This window comes from Ascaphus truei, chromosome 11, assembly GCF_040206685.1.
Source record: "Ascaphus truei isolate aAscTru1 chromosome 11, aAscTru1.hap1, whole genome shotgun sequence".
Taxonomy (NCBI): domain Eukaryota; kingdom Metazoa; phylum Chordata; class Amphibia; order Anura; family Ascaphidae; genus Ascaphus; species Ascaphus truei.
In genome coordinates, this window is record NC_134493.1 from 10,032,415 (window position 1) to 10,052,818 (window position 20,404).

The 20,404-nt window shown below is 48.4% G+C and overlaps 1 protein-coding gene across 5 annotated transcripts in view; it reads right to left on the reverse strand.

Annotated features, from left to right (window-relative positions):
- SNRNP25 (small nuclear ribonucleoprotein U11/U12 subunit 25) overlaps window positions 1-20,404 on the reverse strand; it is a 51,152-nt gene that overhangs the window by 15,261 nt on the left and 15,487 nt on the right. For 4 of the 5 annotated variants that reach the window (XR_012787346.1, XR_012787345.1, XR_012787344.1 and 1 more), the window contains exons 5-6: window positions 18,980-19,112; window positions 1,317-1,391 (exon numbers count right to left, since the gene is read on the reverse strand). Coding sequence is in view for 1 of the 5 variants with exons in the window: in XM_075565246.1 (XP_075421361.1) it covers window positions 1,317-1,391 (75 nt within the window). In the remaining 4 variants the exon portion in view is untranslated. The remainder of the gene's footprint in view (window positions 1-1,316; window positions 1,392-18,979; window positions 19,113-20,404) is intronic. The other variant, XM_075565246.1, reaches the window with a different exon arrangement.

Genomic DNA, 20,404 nt, shown 5'->3' on the forward strand with positions numbered 1-20,404 from the left:
CCGTCACAAAGGTGACACGGTGGTCGGGCCTATTGCCCTTGGGAAACATCACCGGTCACAGGGTTTGGGGAAGAACCAGAGAGGGTGTAGAGAGCCCTCATTAAACCATATATACAGTTTCCGAAATGTTACAGATTCTACATCAACATCCGAGCAATTGTGGGGGAGGGGGAAAGAGGGGGAGTAGGATGAGGTATAGACCGGTGTAAAAATGGGTTCAAACATTGCAACATTTATATGGTTTAAAACAAGTTTGATCCTCATGGGATTGCATACCTTAGTCGGGGGGGAGGTGGAGGAAAGGGGACGGGGGGAGGGTGGAGGATGAAGGGAAGGGGGAAGGGAGGGCTTACCTAAGGGAAAGCCATTGTCTGAGACAAATATAAGTCTCTTATTTCCCGGGAAACATGTAAACGTATTCATAGGTAAAAGAGGAATTTGGTTCCAGACATTAAACATAGGTTTGGGAATCTTAACACCTTATAACAACACATATCATTGTAACTTGGGATGTAGGAACCGAGTTATACAAATCATGAAACTCGTATTTTGAACAGCTTGCTGCGATAAACGGGGGATAGGGGAGGGGGGGCAAGAAGACTCAAGGCCTAGGCGTGTGATTTCATCCTCTGCAGTAGATTGCTGCTGAACGGCCTCCTCTATTTTAGATTCTAGTCCCTCTGTTCTTTGGGTCAGTGAGGAGATATCTGCTCTAATTTCACTGATAGCGCTCTTCAAATCATTCTGAAATCCCTGTCTCATTCTGACAAAAAGGGCCTCCATATATTGTTTTGTGAGCTCCTCTCCTTCAGGGATTGGGGGTGCTTGTTCCCGGTCTTTATCGGGCGGCACACGTGCTCCGTCGCCATCTTGGGTATCCGAGCCCGGACCCACGGAGCGCTGTTACCCCGAAGTACCAGGAAACATCTTGGTTTGCTTGCCTTATTATTTTGCTGGTCATTTCTAGGCTTCGTGGGCGACAGCTTTGTCCAGAAAGTAGGGTGGATATAATCGGAAAAAAGCTTTCTTTAATGCAATGCTGTAAGAGGGTCTCAGGAGCGCCTCTTCTAGTCGACCTTCCCCTGAGACATCACCATAAGTCTCCAGTATTTGAGTATTTTAAGACTCTTTATTTTCCCCCTACAGGAGCGTGTCCTGTTTTCTCTGATTAAGCATTAACTATCAATAAGGGTTACCCAGTTGTAACCAACGTGTGTTTGTAAACCCCCCACCCCCATTATTAAGGTCAGTAATACTCTTGTACGTGTGCACTGAAGGAATTACCACTAAAACGGAAATGAGCAAATGCTACTTACTCACGAAGGCCTTTATCATCTTCGTCTAGTTTCTCTCCGGAGAATGATAATTGATATGTTCTCCACAAATATTTCCTAACAAAATAATGGTTTAAGAAATGTTACATACATGTTAAATATCATTAAAAAAAATGACATTGCTAGCTTTATTATTACAAACGCACTAAAGATAAAAATATTTGGAAACATACATACTATTATTACACTTTAAGACCCACCTTAAAACTCACTTGCGTAAAGAAGCATGAGTCGCACCATGGCTAATACTACACACGATACATAAAGCTCGGCACCCTGCAGACGCACTTACCAGAATGACCTCCCACTGTCTGTACATCCTTCCTACCTACCAATTAGATTATAAACTCTACGGAGCAGGGACTCCTCTTCCGAAATGTTACTTTTATGTCTGAGGTACTTATTCCCATGATCTGTTATCTGTATTATTTGTAATTTCTAGGATTGTCACGTGTATTTAGGGTTGCCAGGTGTCCGGTTTTCCGTTTTTCATCCGGATAGGCCGTAATTCTGATGCTTGTCCGGTAGAAAATCGGAGGTAATATCGGACACATATGTGTCCGGTATTACCAATGTTGCGGCGGATGCGTTGGCAAGCGCGTGGGCGGCGGCAAGCGCGGCTGGAAGAGCTGGCCTGCTGAGGCTGGACGGTGGCCGGGTGCCGGCGTGTCATGTGAAGGAGAGGACAGCGGGGGCGGAGCCCACACCCCGGCGGAGACAGCTTCAGAGACGTCTGCATTCTGCCTGGAAGCTTGGAAATAAGGTAAGGACAACGTTTTTATGGGGGGGAGGGGGGGTGAGATGATCATGGGGTGGGGGATAAGATGATGATGGGGCCTGGGGGCCAGCCTGGGGAGATTATAATGATGGTAGGGGGGGGGGATAAGATGATGACAGGGCATGGGGGCCAGCCTGGGGAGATAATGATGGGGGGGCGGAATAAGATGATGATGATGGTGGGGCATGGGGGCCAGCCTGGGGAGATGAGATGATAATGATGGTACGGGGGGGGGGGATAAGGTGACGATGAGGCATGGGGGATAGCCTGGGGAGATGAGATTAAGATGATGATGGGGGGCCAGGATGAGATGATGGGGGGGAATAAGAGGATGATGATTGGAGTGGAAAACGAGATGATGATGAGGGGGGAGTATGATGATGATGATGGGGAAATGAGATGATGATGATGGGGGGCCAGGATGAGCTGAGATGATGATGAGGGGGTGATGGGGGTATATTTTATATGTATTGGGGAGGTGGGGGTATATTTTATATGTATTAGGGAGGTGGGGGTATTTTTTATATGTATTGGGGAGGTGGGGGTATTTTTTATATGTATTCGGGGGGCGTGGGGGTATTTTTTATTTGTATTCGGGGGGCGTGGGGGTATTTTTTTATATGTATTCAGGGGGCGTGGGGGTATTTTTTATATGTATTCGGGGGGCGTGGGGGTATTTTTTATTTGTATTCGGGGGGCGTGGGGGTATTTTTTTATATCTATTCAGGGGGCGTGGGGGTATTTTTTTATATGTATTCAGGGGGCTTGGGGAGTATTTTTTATATGTATTCGGGGGGCGTGGGGGTATTTTTTATTTGTATTCGGGGGGCGTGGGGGTATTTTTTTATATGTATTCAGGGGGCGTGGGGAGTATTTTTTTATATGTATTCAGGGGGCGTGGGGAGTATTTTTTATATGTATTCTGGGGACGTGGGGGTCCAGTATTGTGTCCAGAATTTTTGGACAAGCCACCTGGCGACCCGACGTGTATTAGTACTGTGAAGCGCTATGTATACTAACGGTGTTATATAAATATAGACATACATACATACATACTTGCTGACAACATATTCAATTATTATCACATTAGAATAAAATATGGGTTTCATGCAACAGCTTGCCAAAGAATAAACTGTATTAAATGAGTCAAAAATATACAGCAGCCTTAATACCAAGATAAACACAATAACTATTTGAAAGAGGTTTGTTAACACAATTACAGTTACTTGGCAGATGAGGTTGAAAAAAGACGTACGTACATCAAGTTCAACATATGCTAAATTTAGACGACAGATACTTCTATCTGTCCTATATTTGTATTTACAGTATATTAACAAGAGGAAGACAAATAAAAACCCCAGTGACACATCATCTAAAGATATCGCATAAGGAAAAGAATTGGCAATCAGATTACTTCCTGGATTAACATTCTTCCCATGTTTACTTATTTTGTATATCCCTGTATGCCTTTCCTTTCTAAACAGATGTCCAACCTTTTTTTTTTTAAGATATCTATTGTATCTGCCATCACAGTCTCCATGGGTAATGAATTCCACATTTTAACTGCCGTTACTGTAAACTTACTTTTCCTTTGTTGATGGTGAAATCTCCTTTCCTCCAACCTTAAGGGATGCCCCCGAGTCCTTTGTACTGCCCGTGGGATGAATAGTTCTTTTGAAAGCTCCTTGTACTGTCCCCGAATATATTTGTATATAGTTATTATATCCCCTCTTAGACGCCTCTTTTCTAATGTAAATAAATTTAATTTAGCTAGTCTCTCCTCATAAGTTAGATTGTCCACCCCCTTTATTTTTTTGGTGGGTCTTCTCTGGACTTTTTCTAGTTCCATAATGTATTTTTTATGGAGTGATGCCCAAAATTGTACTCCATATTCAAGGTGTGGTCTTACTAATGCTTTATAAAGGGGCATAATTATGTTTACTTCCATCCATTGCCCGTTTAATGCAAGATAAGATACTTTTTGCATTTGCAGCTACTGCATGACATTGGGCACTATTGCTAAGCTTGCTGTCTACAAGCACTCACTCCTAAATCCTTCTCCATCAAGGATTCCCCCAATTTATCCCCATTTAATGTGTAAGTCTGTGAGGATTCTCCAGCTTGCCTCCAAAGGCAACTTACCCCCGGGGCCCGTACTCGCGCAGGAGGCACGTCGCGGCACCAGTGCACGTGCACGTAGCGCGCGCCCAACTTCCTTTCCTCCGGCCCATGACGCGCGACCCCCTGGCTGCTCCGCCTCTGCTTCTCCTGATCCCAGTGATGCGCGACGCAGGGACAGTACCCAGCGCGTCACTGGGTCTTACCCCGCCTTCAACCTCCGTCTTCGGGATGCCAGGGGAACCGGCTCACCAGCTGAGGCGCCAGTGACGCGCGGCGTGTGCTCACGTTTGCGGGACTCCTCCTCCCCTTCCTATTAGGCTATTCCATAGGGCCTTACGCAGTAGCCTATCAGGACGCGTTCCTGCTGTCTGTGGACCTCCCATTGGTGGGAGGCTCCTTTAAGTATTTGTTTGGATGTTCACTCCTTGCCGAGCATAATTCCTTGTGTGATACTTACTTCTCCACGACCCTGCCTGCTTGCCTGCCTGATACCTGACCCTTGCTTTGTACCAGGACTCCGCTGGGTTTCCTGCTCTGACCCTGGCTATCCGTTACACGACTACGTTGATATCTCCACTCCTGACTTCAGCTAAGTACCCCCACGATCCTGCTCTCTCCTACCCTGACCTGGCTTGTTATAACGATTACTCTGAACTCTGTATCCCTAGAACCGGCTTGCAAGACCATTCTACACTCTGGACGTGCCTTCGTGGTTGTGCGAGGTGTCTTGCAATAATTCCCTACCTCAGCCCCTCGGTCGCGTCTCGTTTGTGGTGAGCTACGCGTCACAAAGTCGCCTGTTTATTCTTGCTTCCCAAATGCATAACCTTACATTTTTCTGTATTAAACCTCATCTGTCATCTACCTGCCCACGTTTCCAGTCTCTCCAAGTCCTTCTGGAGAGAAATTACATCCTGCTCTGATTCTATTACCTTACACCAGGGGAGCGCAAACTGGGGGGCGCGTGGTGCTTACAGAGGCCCCACGCTCTTCCCCAAAACATTTAAATCAAATGCTGATGTGAGAGCACAAGGTCTCTGTATATCCCTTACCTTTTCTCCGGCGGCTTCTGGCGTCGCCAAGGAAATGCGGCATCAAATGGCATTAATAAACAAGTTAAAAAGCAGGGGTCCAAGTAACAAACACTATGATGTACTCAACTCACGACTTTAGCCCAACCTGAAAAAGTTCCATTTATGACAACCCTCTGTTTGTCCTTCAACCAGTTGTCAATCCAGGAGCACATATTATTACTCCAATTAGTCCAATTTGCTCTGTTTTGTACATCAACCTCTTGTGTGGAACCGTATCAAAAGCTAAGTTTGCAAAATCTAAGTAGACCACATCAACTGCACTACCCTGGTCTAAATTCCTACTTAACTCCTCAGTTAAGGTATCAAGTGGAATCAGACGTGGAGTGGACAAGCTGATCTAACCATCTACTGCTGAGACGTGAGCTGCCTGCACTGATGAGCTGAGAGCGGGTGCCTTCCCTATCAGCATTACCTCTATCATATGACTACTACACTGTTGCCCTTTCAACGGCTACACTTACAGCATATAAGGAGCTTCTGTGAGAGTCTTTATACTGGGCACTGTGAACCGGAGAGGAGCGTGTGTTGGTAGCGGTGATCGCATAGGCTGCACCTGACCCGGCAGGAACAGAGGGAATTCCCCTCTGCGGTGTGACAAGCCAGTGGTGTGAACCGGAGAGAAGTGTATACCCGTGGCGGCGACTCCATCAGCTATACCTGATCCAGAGGGAAATTTCTTCTGTGGAGGAGAGCTGGTCCCGGTGATCCCCATCTGAGCACAGAGTGGTAACATGTCCCTAACATGTCCTGCTTAATATTACTATATTGATGTACGTGCAATACTCACCTGATTTTCAATACAATATTGTTATTTATACTACACAATAAGGTTTTTTTGCGCTGTCTTTCTTCTGTTTTTTAACTCCTCAAAGAAACAAAAAAAGCTGTGTGTGCTGTGCACGCGCATAGTAAGTGAAACTTCTTTGACTTTTGTCACAGAAATTGTATTTGTGTTTGTGATGTTTTAATTAAAAATCAAAATACAATTTCATTGACAAAACACAAAAAAAATTGGACTTAGAACGTGCGTACTCGGCACACATCCCCTGTATTTGCAATAAGCGTGAATTCCTCGTGTGTGCGTGTGACTGCGTGTGCGTGTGACTGTGCGTGTGTCAGTCAGTATGTGTGTCAGTCAGTATGTGTGTGTGTGTGTATGTGTGTCAGTCAGTGGTGTGTGTGTGTGTGTGTGTATGTGTGTCAGTCAGTGTGTGTGTGTGTCAGTCAGTCAGTGTGTGTGTGTGTGTGTGTGTGTGTGTGTGTGTGTGTGTGTGTGTGTGTGTGTGTGTGTGTGTGTGTGTGTGTGTGTGTGTGTGTGTGTGTGTGTGTGTGTGTGTGTGCATGTGTGTGCGTGCATGCGTGTGTGTCAGTCAGTGTGCGTGCGTCAGTCAGTGTGTGCGTGTGTCAGTCAGTGTGCGCGTGTGTCAGTCAGTGTGCACGTGTGTCAGTCAGTGTGTATGTGTGTCAGTCAGTGTGTGTCAGTCAGTGTGTGTCAGTCAGTGTGTGTGTCAGTGTGTGTGTCAGTGTGTGTGCCAGTCAGTGTGCCAGTCAGTGTGCCAGTCAGTGTGCCAGTCAGTGTGCCAGTCAGTGTGCCAGTCAGTGTGCCAGTCAGTGTGTGTGTGTGTGTGTGTGTGTGTGTATGTGTGTCAGTCAGTGTGTGTGTGTCAGTCAGTGTGTGAGTGTATGTGTGTCAGTCAGTGTGTGTGTGTGTGTGTGTGTGTGTGTGTGTGTGTGTGTGTGTGTGTGTGTGTGTCAGTCAGTGTGTGTGTGTGTGTATGTGTGTCAGTCAGTCAGTGTGTGTGTGTGCGCGTGTGTGTGTGCGTGTGTGTGTGTGCATGTGTGTCAGTCAGTGTGTGCGTGTGTCAGTCAGTGTGTGCGTGTGTCAGTTAGTGTGTGCGTGTGTCAGTTAGTGTGTGCGTGTGTCAGTCAGTGTGTGCGTGTGTCAGTCAGTGTGTGCGTGTGTCAGTCAGTGTGTGCGTGTGTCAGTCAGTGTGTGCGTGTGTCAGTCAGTGTGTGTATCAGTCAGTGTGTGTGTATGTGTGTCAGTCAGTGTGTGTGTCAGTCAGTGTGTGTGTCAGTCAGTGTGTGTCAGTCAGTGTGTGTGTCAGTCAGTGTGTGTGTCAGTCAGTGTGTGTGTCAGTCAGTGTGTGTGTCAGTCAGTGTGTGTCAGTCAGTGTGTGTCAGTCAGTGTGTGTGTCTGTCAGTGTATGTGTGTGTGTGTGTCTGTGTGTCAGTCAGTGTGTGTGTGTGTGTGTGTGTGTGTGTATGTGTGTCAGTCAGTGTGTGTGTGTATGTGTGTGTGTCAGTCATTGTGTGTGTGTGTGTGTCAGTCAGTGTGTATGTGTGTCAGTCAGTGTGTGAGTGTATGTGTGTCAGTCAGTGTGTGAGTGTATGTGTGTCAGTCAGTCAGTGTGTGTGTGTGTGTGTGTGTGTGTGAGTGTCAGTCAGTCAGTCAGTCAGTCAGTCAGTCAGTCAGTGTGTGTGTGTGTGTGTGTGTGTGTGTGTGTGTGTGTGTGTGTGTGTGTGTGTATTGTAAAACATACTGGACACCTAACAAGCTCCTATTGAACCCCCAAAATGACCACAACATATATATAAGCATATGAGTGTCACAGGAGTGCTACTGAGCATGGCAATATATACTTAAAACCAGAGACAGAACATAAAACACAGACAAAGCTCAGTTTTTAGCACATCCAGTGAGACTCATACACGGTACAGTGCCTAAATATATATGTATAAATATCTAATAAGTAAAATGGTCTTTTAGTTTGACATTTTTGGCCAAAATTGTTGTAAGCCCCTGAGCCAACGCCAAGGCAGACCACATATCAGGGGTCCCTAACGCTAATATAAATTCTTAATAACCTGTGTAATAACAGTAAGAATGATTTATAGTAAATCTGTCAATATTGATTTACAATATGGCTCAGGGGCTTACAACAATTTTGGCCAAAAATGTCAAACTAAAAGACCATTTTACTTATTAGATATTTATACATATATATTTAGGCACTGTACCGTGTATGAGTCTCACTGGATGTGCTAAAAACTGAGCTTTGTCTGTGTTTTATGTTCTGTCTCTGGTTTTATGTGTGTGTATTGTGACAGGGTCATTGACTCAGTATATGTTAGTAGGAGATGGCAGTATGCATGCTTTCCAGTAGACGAGGGGTTAACCCAGCTTGTTAAGCAGTCCACAGGTGATTCAAATTAAGCTAGTTCACCTGCTTTAAAACAGGAAGAGGAAATGCCTCTGGGGCGGCAGTCTCTCTCTCTCTGAGGTGCAGAGAGAAGACAGAGGAGTGTTGACAGACAGACACAAGATGCTCAGATTGATCCTGTCCAAAGGGGGGAGAATAAAGCTCCCAGGTAAGGAGCCAACTGTTATTGCTGAACCTTGTTGGGCTGGACTAGGTTAGCTAGCCAGCCAGGTAGTTAGCCTGCACTTTTGTTTAGTCAGTGCCCCTACCGGGGTTAGGCTTTTGTTTACGTTTCAATTTAAAGGGACAGTGTACCCATTGTTTTAGTTACCCTTTTTGGACAAATAAATCCACCAGCACTATTTCACCAGAAAAGTCGTGTTGTCTCCCCACTTACCACGACCATCCTGCCATATGTGGTGTCAGAAGTGGGATGTCGAACACCCTGTAAAAGGGGCGGAGCTACCGACTGCGACTGGTGGGACCTGTCCACGCGGTAACTATCAGTATGGAGGACGTTGTAAAGGCCTTAGTGTTCAGCAGGAAAGCACGGCTGCACAACGCGAGACGAACCGGATACGTGCAGCCCAGCGTGACATTATTGCACACACACAGAAACAGCTGATTGAGCAGCTGACCCAGATTAAAATGGACTCGTCCAGTACGGCCCCGGCGCGGCCCATCCAGGCGAATGTGTACCTGCAGAAAATGACGCCGCACGATGACGTCGAGGGATACCTCAGGTCCTTTTGAGCGAATCGCTTCCCGGGAAAGTTGGCCCCGCTCCAAGTGGGCTGGGATTATCGCACCCTTTTTACTGGGGGAAGCCCAAAAAGCGTATTGTGACCTTGACGAAGAAGCCACAGCAGACTATGACTGTCTGAAAAGCGAAATCCTTGCAAGGATTGGAGTGACTCCCGCAGTTTGTGCGCAGAGGTTCCATACGTGGAGATACCAGGAACAGAAGCCACCCAGGTCCCAGTTATGGGATTTGATTCACATAGCGTCCAAGTGGCTGAAACCAGAGGAATATAGCCCGACACGGATCCTTGAGATGGTGGTGTTGGACCGCTTCATTCGAGCGTTACCCCAGGACCTTCAACAGTGAGTGGGGCAGGGAGATCCCCTCTCTTGTGATGCCATGGTAGGCGCAGTGGAGCAGTTTCTGGCTACCCGTGAACTGTCACGCCCCACTCGCACAAACCACAACCCACGTACCAACTCGAACAGTAGAGGCCAGCGCTGGCCCCAGGACCCACGACCGTTCGCACGATTTGAGCGGGTGGAAGAAAACCCGGATAGGGACAGAAGCTCTAAATCTCAGAAAGGGTTTCAAGAACGAACTGGGCCAATTGTTTGTTTTGAGTGTGGGGAGACGGGACATAATAAGACTCGCTGCCCTAAGTTGTCTGAACCAATGGAGTGTGCTTATGGCTCTGTGAGGTCAGAGTTCTGTGGGGTGGTAGGTATGACCCGCGAGGGAAAACGTACTCACAACTTCCTCACCACGGTGATTTTAAATGGTAAACCAGTCTCCGCCCTGGTGGACTCGGGGAGTAATATTAGCTTGGTATCAGGGAAGTTGGTTAAGCCTCTCCGGTTACACCAGGGTGAGAAGTTGCGGGTATTATGTGTGCATGGGTGTACGCTTCCGTACACCACGACTCTGATAAAAGTAAAAATCGAGGGGCAAGTCATTCAAACTACGGCAGCAATTGTACCAAAGTTACCCCATTCCCTAGTGTTAGGCTGTAATTTCCCGGGTTTTGACACCCTGATCAGAGGACAGCTCACCTTAAACAATCCTACTCCAGATGAGCTTTTTCCATTTACAGACCCCGGATTAGTCTCCGAGGTGACTGTCGAAACGAGAACGTAGGAAGGAAAAAAAAAAAAGAGGTACACCCCCACCCCAGTTAGCACTGGCCACTACTCCTGACGGAGGGGGACCAGAGGGAGAAGAGTTGTCCGAGACAGGACCTGTTGATGCTCAGGTGTCCGAGTCACCCGTGGAGGTAACCGGACAAACTCCAGATGAGGAAGGTTTTGAAAGTCTAGAACTTTCCCTGACTAACTTTGGTAGGGAGCAGGCTAATGATCCCCAGTTGAAAAATGGGTTTAGCCAGGCAGTAGAAGTTAATGGAGTCCCGGTAGAAGGGACAACCAAGGAATCCTATCCCTATTTTTGTATTAAAAATGACTTGTTATACCATGTGAGCCAAGAGGAGGGCCAAGAGATAGAAAAATTGCTAGTACACAGTTCATTAGTAAGGAAGGTCCTGGAGCTAGCACACTCTCACTTATTGGGGGGTCATCTGGGAGTAGAGAAGACACAGCAAAGAATCCTAAAAAGATTTTACTGGCCAGGGATATATAATGCAGTAAAGAGATTCTGTGCCTCTTGTCCAGAGTGTCAGTTGACAGCCCCCGACCAAGTTTGAGGGCCCCATTGACCCCTATGCCTATTATTGAGATCCCATTTGAGAGGATCGCCATGGATATAGTGGGTCCCTTGGAGAAATCTGCCAAGGGTCATCAATACATCCTAGTGATCCTAGACTATGCCACTCGCTATCCAGAGGCACTGCCTTTACGTAATACTTCCTCCAAAGCTATAGCTAAGGAATTGTTACAGGTATTCTCCCGACTCGGGATACCGAAAGAAATTCTGACAGATCAGGGTACCCCGTTTACATCTAAGCTTATGCGAGACTTATGTGTAGAGCTAAAAATACAGTCCCTAAGAACCTCTGTTTACCATCCGCAAACGGACGGACTGGTAGAACGATTTAATAAAACTCTGAAGATGATGTTGAGAAAGGTGGTTGCTAGTGATGGGAAAAACTGGGACACCTTGTTGCCTTATCTCTTGTTTGCTATCCGAGAGGTGCCACAGGCCTCTGCAGGGTTTTCCCCATTTGAACTCCTGTATGGGAGACGCCCAAGAGGGATTCTGGATAGCCTCAAAGAAGAGTGGGAGCAACAAGCTGTTCCAGGGAAAAATGTCGTCCAATTTGTGGAAGATTTGAAAGAACGTATTGCGCATATTACCCCCATAGTGTTACGCCGGTGCTGCCCGCAGACCAGACCCGTTCCTTTCACTGAGGTGAGGAACGTATAGAAGCACGCACCCGCAGCAAAGGGAGCGTGTCCGGAGTGTGGTGATTTTGGCGTTGCCAGGCCAGGTGTATTTCGCTAGCAATACTTGCCGGTACCGGTGTAGAAATGCCGTTGTCGTTGCCGTTAGCCAAGGTCTGGGATTGGAGAATACTGGAAGGTCGTTTGTCCAAGCAGGGGTCTAGAGCCAGAGAGAGACGTCCGCCAAGCCAAGTCGTAACCTGAGTGAATGAGAGAGAAAACGCCAGAGTAGTAATCCAAGTGAAAACTATGTCGAGCAATGAATGATAGGAAGGACTGGCATTATAAAGTGTGGCTGACCAATCAGAAGTGAAGGCAGACCTGGAGGACTGCGTGGAGCCATCCTGGATAGGTTCCCTTGATTGGCAGGCAGGTGAGGACTCTTGTCTTGACAGGATATCATATTCCTGTATTGGGGGCGGGTCTTCACTGCCAGAGCAGTGAATAAATTAACTTCGCCCGGCGCGCGCTGTTCAGGCGCGCGCCCGAGCAACATGGCGGCCGCGTGAGGTACTGCTGGAAACCGGGGACTCCGAGGAACCCCCAGAACCAACGGAGGTGAGTGGCGCTGGCGAGGGGTGCGCGCCACGGCAGCAGGAGGGAATATATCAGCGGAGGAACCAGGGCGCGGGCGCCGCGATCCCTGATTCCTCACAGTACCCCCCCCCCTCAGGATCGGCCTCACGACGATCCTTCCATGGTTTTGATGGAAACTTCTTACGAAAGCGTTTGAGGAGTCCTGGAGCATGAATATCTTTCAGGGGTACCCATGACCTCTCTTCGGGTCCAAAACCTCTCCAGTGGACCAAGAAGTGGACTTTACCTCTTGAAAGACGGGAATCCAGTAGAGCCTGTATTTCATACTCTTCGTTACCCTGTACCATCACAGGATCTGGTTTCGAAGTGTGATACGGAAAGAGGCTACTGGAGATAAAAGGTTTGAGAAGTGAGGTGTGAAAGACATTCGGAATTCTCATGCTTTGAGGAAGTTGGAGTCGAAAAGAAACCGGATTAACCTGCTCCAAAATGGAAAAGGGACCCAGGAACCTAGGAGCCAATTTGAGGGAAGGCGTTTTGAGACGGATGTTCTTGGATGATAGCCAAACCTTGTCCCCGGGTTTGTATTCGGGTGCCGGACGACGGTGACGATCAGCCTGATTTTTAGATGTCAAGGATGCTTTTTGTAATGCAGATTGTATTCTGGACCAAGAGTCTTGTAGGAGAGCAATATGTTCGTCCACGGCTGGTACCCCAGAGGATTCTTTAGTAATAGGTAGGCGAGCCGGATGGAATCCGTAGTTGATAAAGAAGGGAGTCTCGTGGGTGGACTCATTCCTGGAAGAATTGAATGCGTACTCAGCCCAGATAAGTAATTCTGCCCAGTCATCGTGAGAATTAGAGACGAAGCACCTTAAGTATTTCTCGAGGGATTGATTAACCCTCTCGGTCTGTCCGTTGGATTGAGGGTGATATCCAGAAGAAAAGGAAGACGAGATACCTAGTCTCTTGGTGAAATTTCTCCAGAACTTGGAGACGAACTGGGAACCCCGATCGGACACGATGGATGTAGGAATCCCATGGATCCGGAAAATCTCTTTGGCAAAAATATCCGCAAGGGCGGGTGAGGAGGGTAATCCTTTGAGAGGGATAAAGTGTGCCATCTTGGAAAACCGATCTACTACCACAAGAATGGTATTCATGCCATTCGACCTAGGCAACTCCACAATAAAATCCATCGAAATGTGGGACCAGGGACGCTCCGGAATAGGTAAAGGTAAGAGAAGACCCTGACGTTTCTGACGAGGAATCTTGTTACGCGCACATACCGGACAGGACCGTGTAAATTCCAGAATGGTTTTAGCCATATTGGGCCACCAAAAGGTACGACGGATGAGGTCCAAGGTTTTCTTGAATCCAGGATGCCCTGCCGAACGGACGGCGTGTCCCCAGTCCAGTATTTCAGGGATAAATTTGGGTTCCACATACAAAGAGTCTTTAGGAACCACAAGACCGGACGGGAGGTTCTCTTGAGACTTGATGATCCTCTCCAGATTCTTGAATGCCACAGCTGCTAAGATTCTTTGTTTAGGGAGGATGGACTCAGTGGTTTTCTCTGATCTCTCTTCAGAAGAGTATTGCCGGGAGAGAGCATCCGCCTTGACGTTCTTAGTGCCGGGAATGTATGAGAGAACAAAATTGAATCTAGAGAAAAATAACGACCAGCGAGCTTGGCGAGGACCTAAGCGACGGGCATTCTCAATGTACAATAAGTTCTTATGGTCCGTAAGGATGGTGAATGGCTCTTTTGACCCCTCCAGAAGATGTCTCCATTCTTGAAGAGCCATTTTGACGGCCAAAAGTTCCCTATTGCCCACGTCATAATTCCTCTCTGCCGATGAAAATCTTTTGGAGAAAAACCCGCAAGGATGAAGTTTATCCTGAGAAGAAAATTTCTGCGACAGAACCGCCCCAGCCCCACAGTCCGAAGCGTCAACCTCTAAGGTGAAGGGGAAATTCGTGTTAGGGTGTCGAAGGATGGGAGCAGAGACAAAAGTTTGTTTCAGTGTCTCGAATACCGTGACAGCTTCTGGAGACCAAGATGAAGGGTCTGCACCTTTTTTGGTCAGTGCCGTGATAGGAGCGACAATGGTGGAAAAGTTGCGGATAAACTTCCGGTAATAATTAGAAAAACCCAAAAACCGTTGAACAGATTTGAGGGAATTGGGTTGTGGCCAATCCACGACGGCCTTTAGCTTCTCTGGGTCCATGGCCAAACCTTTGTTGGAGATGATGTATCCGAGAAAAGAAGTGGTAGACTGATGAAAAATGCATTTCTCCATTTTAGCAAACAATCGGTTCTCGCGGAGGCGTGAAAGCACAAACTTCATATGGATGATATGATCCTGTAAGTTTTGAGAAAAAATAAGGATGTCATCCAGGTATACAATGACAAATATATTAAGAACGTCTCGAAAGATGTCATTGATGAAGTCCTGAAAAACTGCCGGTGCGTTGCATAACCCGAAGGGCATCACTAGATATTCGTAGTGTCCGCTACGGGTGTTGAAGGCAGTCTTCCATTTATCGCCCTCCCGGATGCGGATGAGGTTGTATGCCCCACGGAGATCCAGTTTAGTAAAGAGATTGGCCCCCTGAAGTCTATCAAAGAGTTCGGAGATGAGTGGGAGTGGATAACGATTCTTCACCGTGATATGGTTCAGACCCCGGTAATCAATACATGGTCTGAGAGTACCATCTTTCTTTTTGACAAAGAAGAATCCAGCCCCCGCTGGAGAATTGGAATGACGTATGAAGCCCCGCTTAAGATTCTCACGAATATATTCGTCAATAGCTTTGGTCTCGGGCAACGAGAGAGGATAAGATTTGGCTTTCGGCAAGGTATAACCAGGTACCAGATCAATCGGACAATCGTAGGAACGATGAGGAGGTAGAAGTTCAGACTGAGCCTTGCTGAAAACGTCCAAGAATTCGGCGTATGGAGAAGGCAACTCCCTCAGAGAACTTGATGTATTGGCTAATAGAAAGGATGGTTGCTTGATAGAGGAAAAAGGTTTCTCTGACCTTGACCTCCAGTTAATAGGGTTAGGAGACACCCAATCGATGAGTGGATTATGCTTCTGTAACCAGGGCAAGCCAAGCGTGATAGGTGTTCCTGGGGCATGAATAACATCAAAACCCAGAGTCTCTTTGTGAGAATGAGTAGAAAGGGTGATAGGTCCGGTCTCTAAGGAGATATAAGCCGGGGTGAGAGGTCGATTATCAATCCCGACCAAGGCAACGGGAGAGTCCTTCCTGGAAAGCGGAATTTGATTTTGCTCAGAAAAGGTTTGATCTATGAAATTCCCTCCTGCGCCGGAATCGATAAATGCGGCAGTGGAGGTGCGGAAAGTCGGTCCTGAAAGGGAGACGGGAATAGTCAATCTTTTGGGAAGTTCCCTTCTGGGAGGGGGACAAGGAGATTCAGTACCCAGAGAGCGCCCCTTCGTACTCACTGGGCTTAGTCGTTTCCCGGAGATGGAGGATGGTTACGGGTACGCTGCTCAGAAGCTCCGCAATGATGGCATGATTCCCCAGTAGAGCGAAGTTGTCGTGACGGTACCCGAGGTTGCTGAACTCCAAGTTGCATCGGCTCTGGAGCCTCCAGTGCCGGTAACGGGGATACGACGGGTCTCTGGTTAGTAGAGAACCTGGAAAAGGAAGCACGGAAAGGCGTAGCCCGGGGAAGCTGACGCTGAGCGCGGCGTACCTGAAGGCGCTGATCCATACGAGAAGCCAGGGTGATGAGATCCTCCAGTAACTCTGGCCTGGTGTGGGAAGCAAGTTCATCCTTCAGAGACTCCGATAGACCTTTCCAGAAGGCGGTGACTAAAGCCTCCTGACCCCAATGAGTCTCAGCTGCTACGGTTCTGAATTCCAAGGCGTATTGACCCACAGGCCGACGTCCCTGTGTAAGCTCTAGCAGGGTATCAGAAGCAGTCTCTTGACGTGCGGGGATATCAAAAACCTGTCGAAAGTCCCGTCTGAAGGCCGCGTAATCGCGGGTAATATCAGGGCGTAGTTCCCAGATCAGAGAGGCCCATGCCAGTGCATTACCTGTGAGCAGACTATATACGTAGGCTACCTTTTTCCAGCCAGTAGCATACAGCTGGGGAGCCATCTCGAACTGGATCTCGCACTGGTTGAGAAAGCCACGACAGGTGTGTGGATCCCCTGCGTAGGGCCTTGGAGCCGGAATCTTCGGAACTGAAAATGAAGTGGAAGATAAGTCAGACTGCGCCGGGGGTGCAGCCGCAGGCGGAGCCTGTAACGGGCGGTCCGATACCTGTTGGGAGAGGAGAGCCACTTGATCCGTTAAGGCCTGTATTTGTTGGTACATGGCCGTCATCATAGAGTCCACAGTCTGGTCTGCGTCTTGTGGGCTCGACATAATGTTACGCCGGTGCTGCCCGCAGACCAGACCCGTTCCTTTCACTGAGGTGAGGAACGTATAGAAGCACGCACCCGCAGCAAAGGGAGCGTGTCCGGAGTGTGGTGATTTTGGCGTTGCCAGGCCAGGTGTATTTCGCTAGCAATACTTGCCGGTACCTGTGTAGAAATGCCGTTGTCGTTGCCGTTAGCCAAGGTCTGGGATTGGAGAATACTGGAATGTCGTTTGTCCAAGCAGGGGTCTAGAGCCAGAGAGAGACGTCCGCCAAGCCAAGTCGTAACCTGAGTGAATGAGAGAGAAAACGCCAGAGTAGTAATCCAAGTGAAAACTATGTCGAGCAATGAATGATAGGAAGGACTGGCATTATAAAGTGTGGCTGACCAATCAGAAGTGAAGGCAGACCTGGAGGACTGCGTGGAGCCATCCTGGATAGGTTCCCTTGATTGGCAGGCAGGTGAGGACTCTTGTCTTGACAGGATATCATATTCCTGTATTGGGGGCGGGTCTTCACTGCCAGAGCAGTGAATAAATTAACTTCGCCCGGCGCGCGCCGTTCAGGCGCGCGCCCGAGCAACATGGCGGCCGCGTGAGGTACTGCTGGAAACCGGGGACGCCGAGGACGACGGGGAACCCCCAGAACCGACGGAGGTGAGTGGCGCTGGCGAGGGGTGCGCGCCACGGCAGCAGGAGGGAATATATCAGCGGAGGAACCAGGGCGCGGGCGCCGCGATCCCTGATTCCTCACACATAGTCAGACAACATTTAGAAGAGGCACAGAGGGCCAACAGAACCTTTACAACAGACAGGCTACGGTTCGCAACTTCCGACCAGGGGACCGAGTAATGGTGCATGTTCCCATGGCCGAAAGCAAGCTGTTATCACATTGGCAGGGGCCATATGAGGTTCTAGAACAGGTCGGCCCGGTGAATTATAAAATTCGACAGCCAGATCGGAGGAAGGTAGAGCAAATCTATCACATAAATCTATTAAAATCCTGGAAGGATAGAGAGGTATGTCTGACGGTAGTAGCTAATAAATCTGGGAAAGGGGAGGAACCACTTGTTCGAATATCGGCAGAACTCACCCCTGAAAAATACAGAGAAGCTGTGGACTTGGTAAAAAGGAACAGGGATGTATTTTCCAGCGTACCAGGGAAAACTAGGGTGATTTCCCATGATATCGTCACCAAGCTAGGCGTAGCCATTAAGATAAGACCCTATAGAATCCCAGAAGCCAGAAGAGGGGCTATTCAGTCAGAGGTAAAGAAGATATTAGATTTAGGCGTAATTGAGGAGTCCCATAGTCAATGGTCCAGCCCTATTGTCTTGGTATCTAAGCCAGATGGGTCAATACGGTTCTGTAATGACTTTAGAAAAGTAAATGAAGTCTCGAAGTTTGATATGCCACGGGTATCCTATGCCACGGGTAGACAAGTTAATTGAGAGGTTGGCGAGGGCTCGTTTTCTAACCACTTTACATCTTACGAAGAATTATTGGCAAATCCCCTTAACAAGCTCAGCAAAAGAGAAAACGGCCATCTCCACACCTGATGGTCTTTTTCAGTATACTGTCTTACCCTTTGGTCTTCATGGGGCGCCTGCAACCTTCCAAAGGTTGATGAATAAATTGTTACACCCACACTCGAACTACGCCTCAGCGTACTTAGACGATGTGGTAATTCATAGTCCAGATTGGGACTCACATCTACAAAAGGTTGAGGCAGTGTTGAGAACCTTTCGGGAGGCGGGTCTTACAGCCAACCCAGCTAAATGTTCAGTCGGCCTAGCAGAAGCAAAATATCTGGGCTATGTTGTGGGAAGGGGGATAGTAAAACCCCAGCTCAATAAAGTTGAAGCCATTGAGAGTTGGCCCTGTCCCCTTAAAAAAAAACAGGTTAGGACATTTCTAGGCATGGTAGGTTACTACAGGCGATTTATACTCCATTTTGCAACCCGGGCAGCACAGCTTTCAGATCTAGTAAAGGCAAAGGCACCTGATGTTGTAAAATGGAACAGTAATGCGGAGACCGCATTTTTAGACCTACGTACAGCGCTCTGTAGTCACCCAGTCTTGGTAGCCCCGGATTTTACTAAGGAGTTTTTTCTGCAAATGGACGCCTCCGAAGCAGGTCTCGGAGCAGTACTGTCCCAGTTTGTAGAAGAGGAACACCCGGTCTTCTATTTAAGTCGCAAATTGTGTCCCCGCGAACAAAGATATGCCAAAGTAGAAAAAGAGTGTTTGGCCGTAAAGTGGGCAACAGACACATTGAAGTATTACCTGTTAGGCAGGTCTTTTACGCTCATTACAGATCACGCACCCCTACAGTGGATGCATAGAAATAAAGAAAAGAACTCGAGAGTTACCCGTTGGTTTTTGTCGTTGCAACCTTTCAACTTCACGGTCCAACATCGGCCAGGCATACTGCACGGTAATGCTGATGCACTCTCTAGGGTGCACAGTCTCGGTGCACGGGCCGCTCCACTCGGTAACGTTATGCTGGGAAGGGGGATATGTGACAGGGTCATTGACTCAGTATATGTTAGTAGGAGATGGCAGTATGCATGCTTTCCAGTAGACAAGGGGTTAACCCAGCTTGTTAAGCAGTCCACAGGTGATTCAAATTAAGCTAGTTCACCTGCTTTAAAACAGGAAGAGGAAATGCCTCTGGGGCGGCAGTCTCTCTCTCTCTGAGGTGCAGAGAGAAGACAGAGGAGTGTTGACAGACAGACACAAGATGCTCAGATTGATCCTGTCCTAAGGGGGGAGAATAAAGCTCCCAGGTAAGGAGCCAACTGTTATTGCTGAACCTTGTTGGGCTGGACTAGGTTAGCTAGCCAGCCAGGTAGTTAGCCTGCACTTTTGTTTAGTCAGTGCCCCTACCGGGGTTAGGCTTTTGTTTACGTTTCAATTTAAAGGGACAGTGTACCCATTGTTTTAGTTACCCTTTTTGGACAAATAAATCCACCAGCACTATTTCACCAGAAAAGTCGTGTTGTCTCCTCACTTACCACGACCATCCTGCCACAGTATGTGTGTCAGTGTGTGTATGTGTGTCAGTCAGTGTGTGTGTGTGTGTGTGTGTGTATGTGTGTCAGTCAGTGTGTGTGTATGTGTGTCAGTCAGTGTGTGTGGATGTGTGTCAGTCAGTGTGTGTATGTGTGTCAGTCAGTGTGTGTGTATGTGTGTCAGTCAGTGTGTGTGTGTGTGTGTTAGTCAGTGTGTGTCAGTCAGTGTGTGTGTTTATGTGTGTCAGTCAGTGTGTGTGTGTATGTGTGTCAGTCTGTGTGTGTGTATGTGTGTCAGTCTATGTGTGTGTGTGTGTGTCTCTTTCTTTGTCCTGCCCCTTCTCTCCTAACTCCCCTCCCAAGACCCCCCCCACACCCCCGAGCTGCGGACCCACGGGGGCTCTGGCTGAGTCTCCTGACTCTCTCCCCCCCCCACCCCCACCCCCCCCGAGCTGCGGACCCACGGGGGCTCTGGCTGAGTCTCCTGACTCTCTCCCCCCCCAAGCTGTGGACCCACGGGGGCTCTGGCTGAGTCTCCTGACTCTCTCTCACCCCCCAAGGTGCGGACCCACGGGGGCTCTGGCTGAGTCTCCTGACTTTCTCTCTCTTCCCCCCCCCCTGTGCTTAAGAGGGCCCCCCTTCCGGCAGTGCTGAGTGGGAAGCGGCACGCTCAAACCCCCCCGCTTCCCGCGTTACTGGAGCAGGAGCCGTGAGGCATATGCTGACAGCGCAGCGAGCGTGTGGGGGGAATTGGCGGCCGTTAGGAGCGGTGCCGGGGCTCCT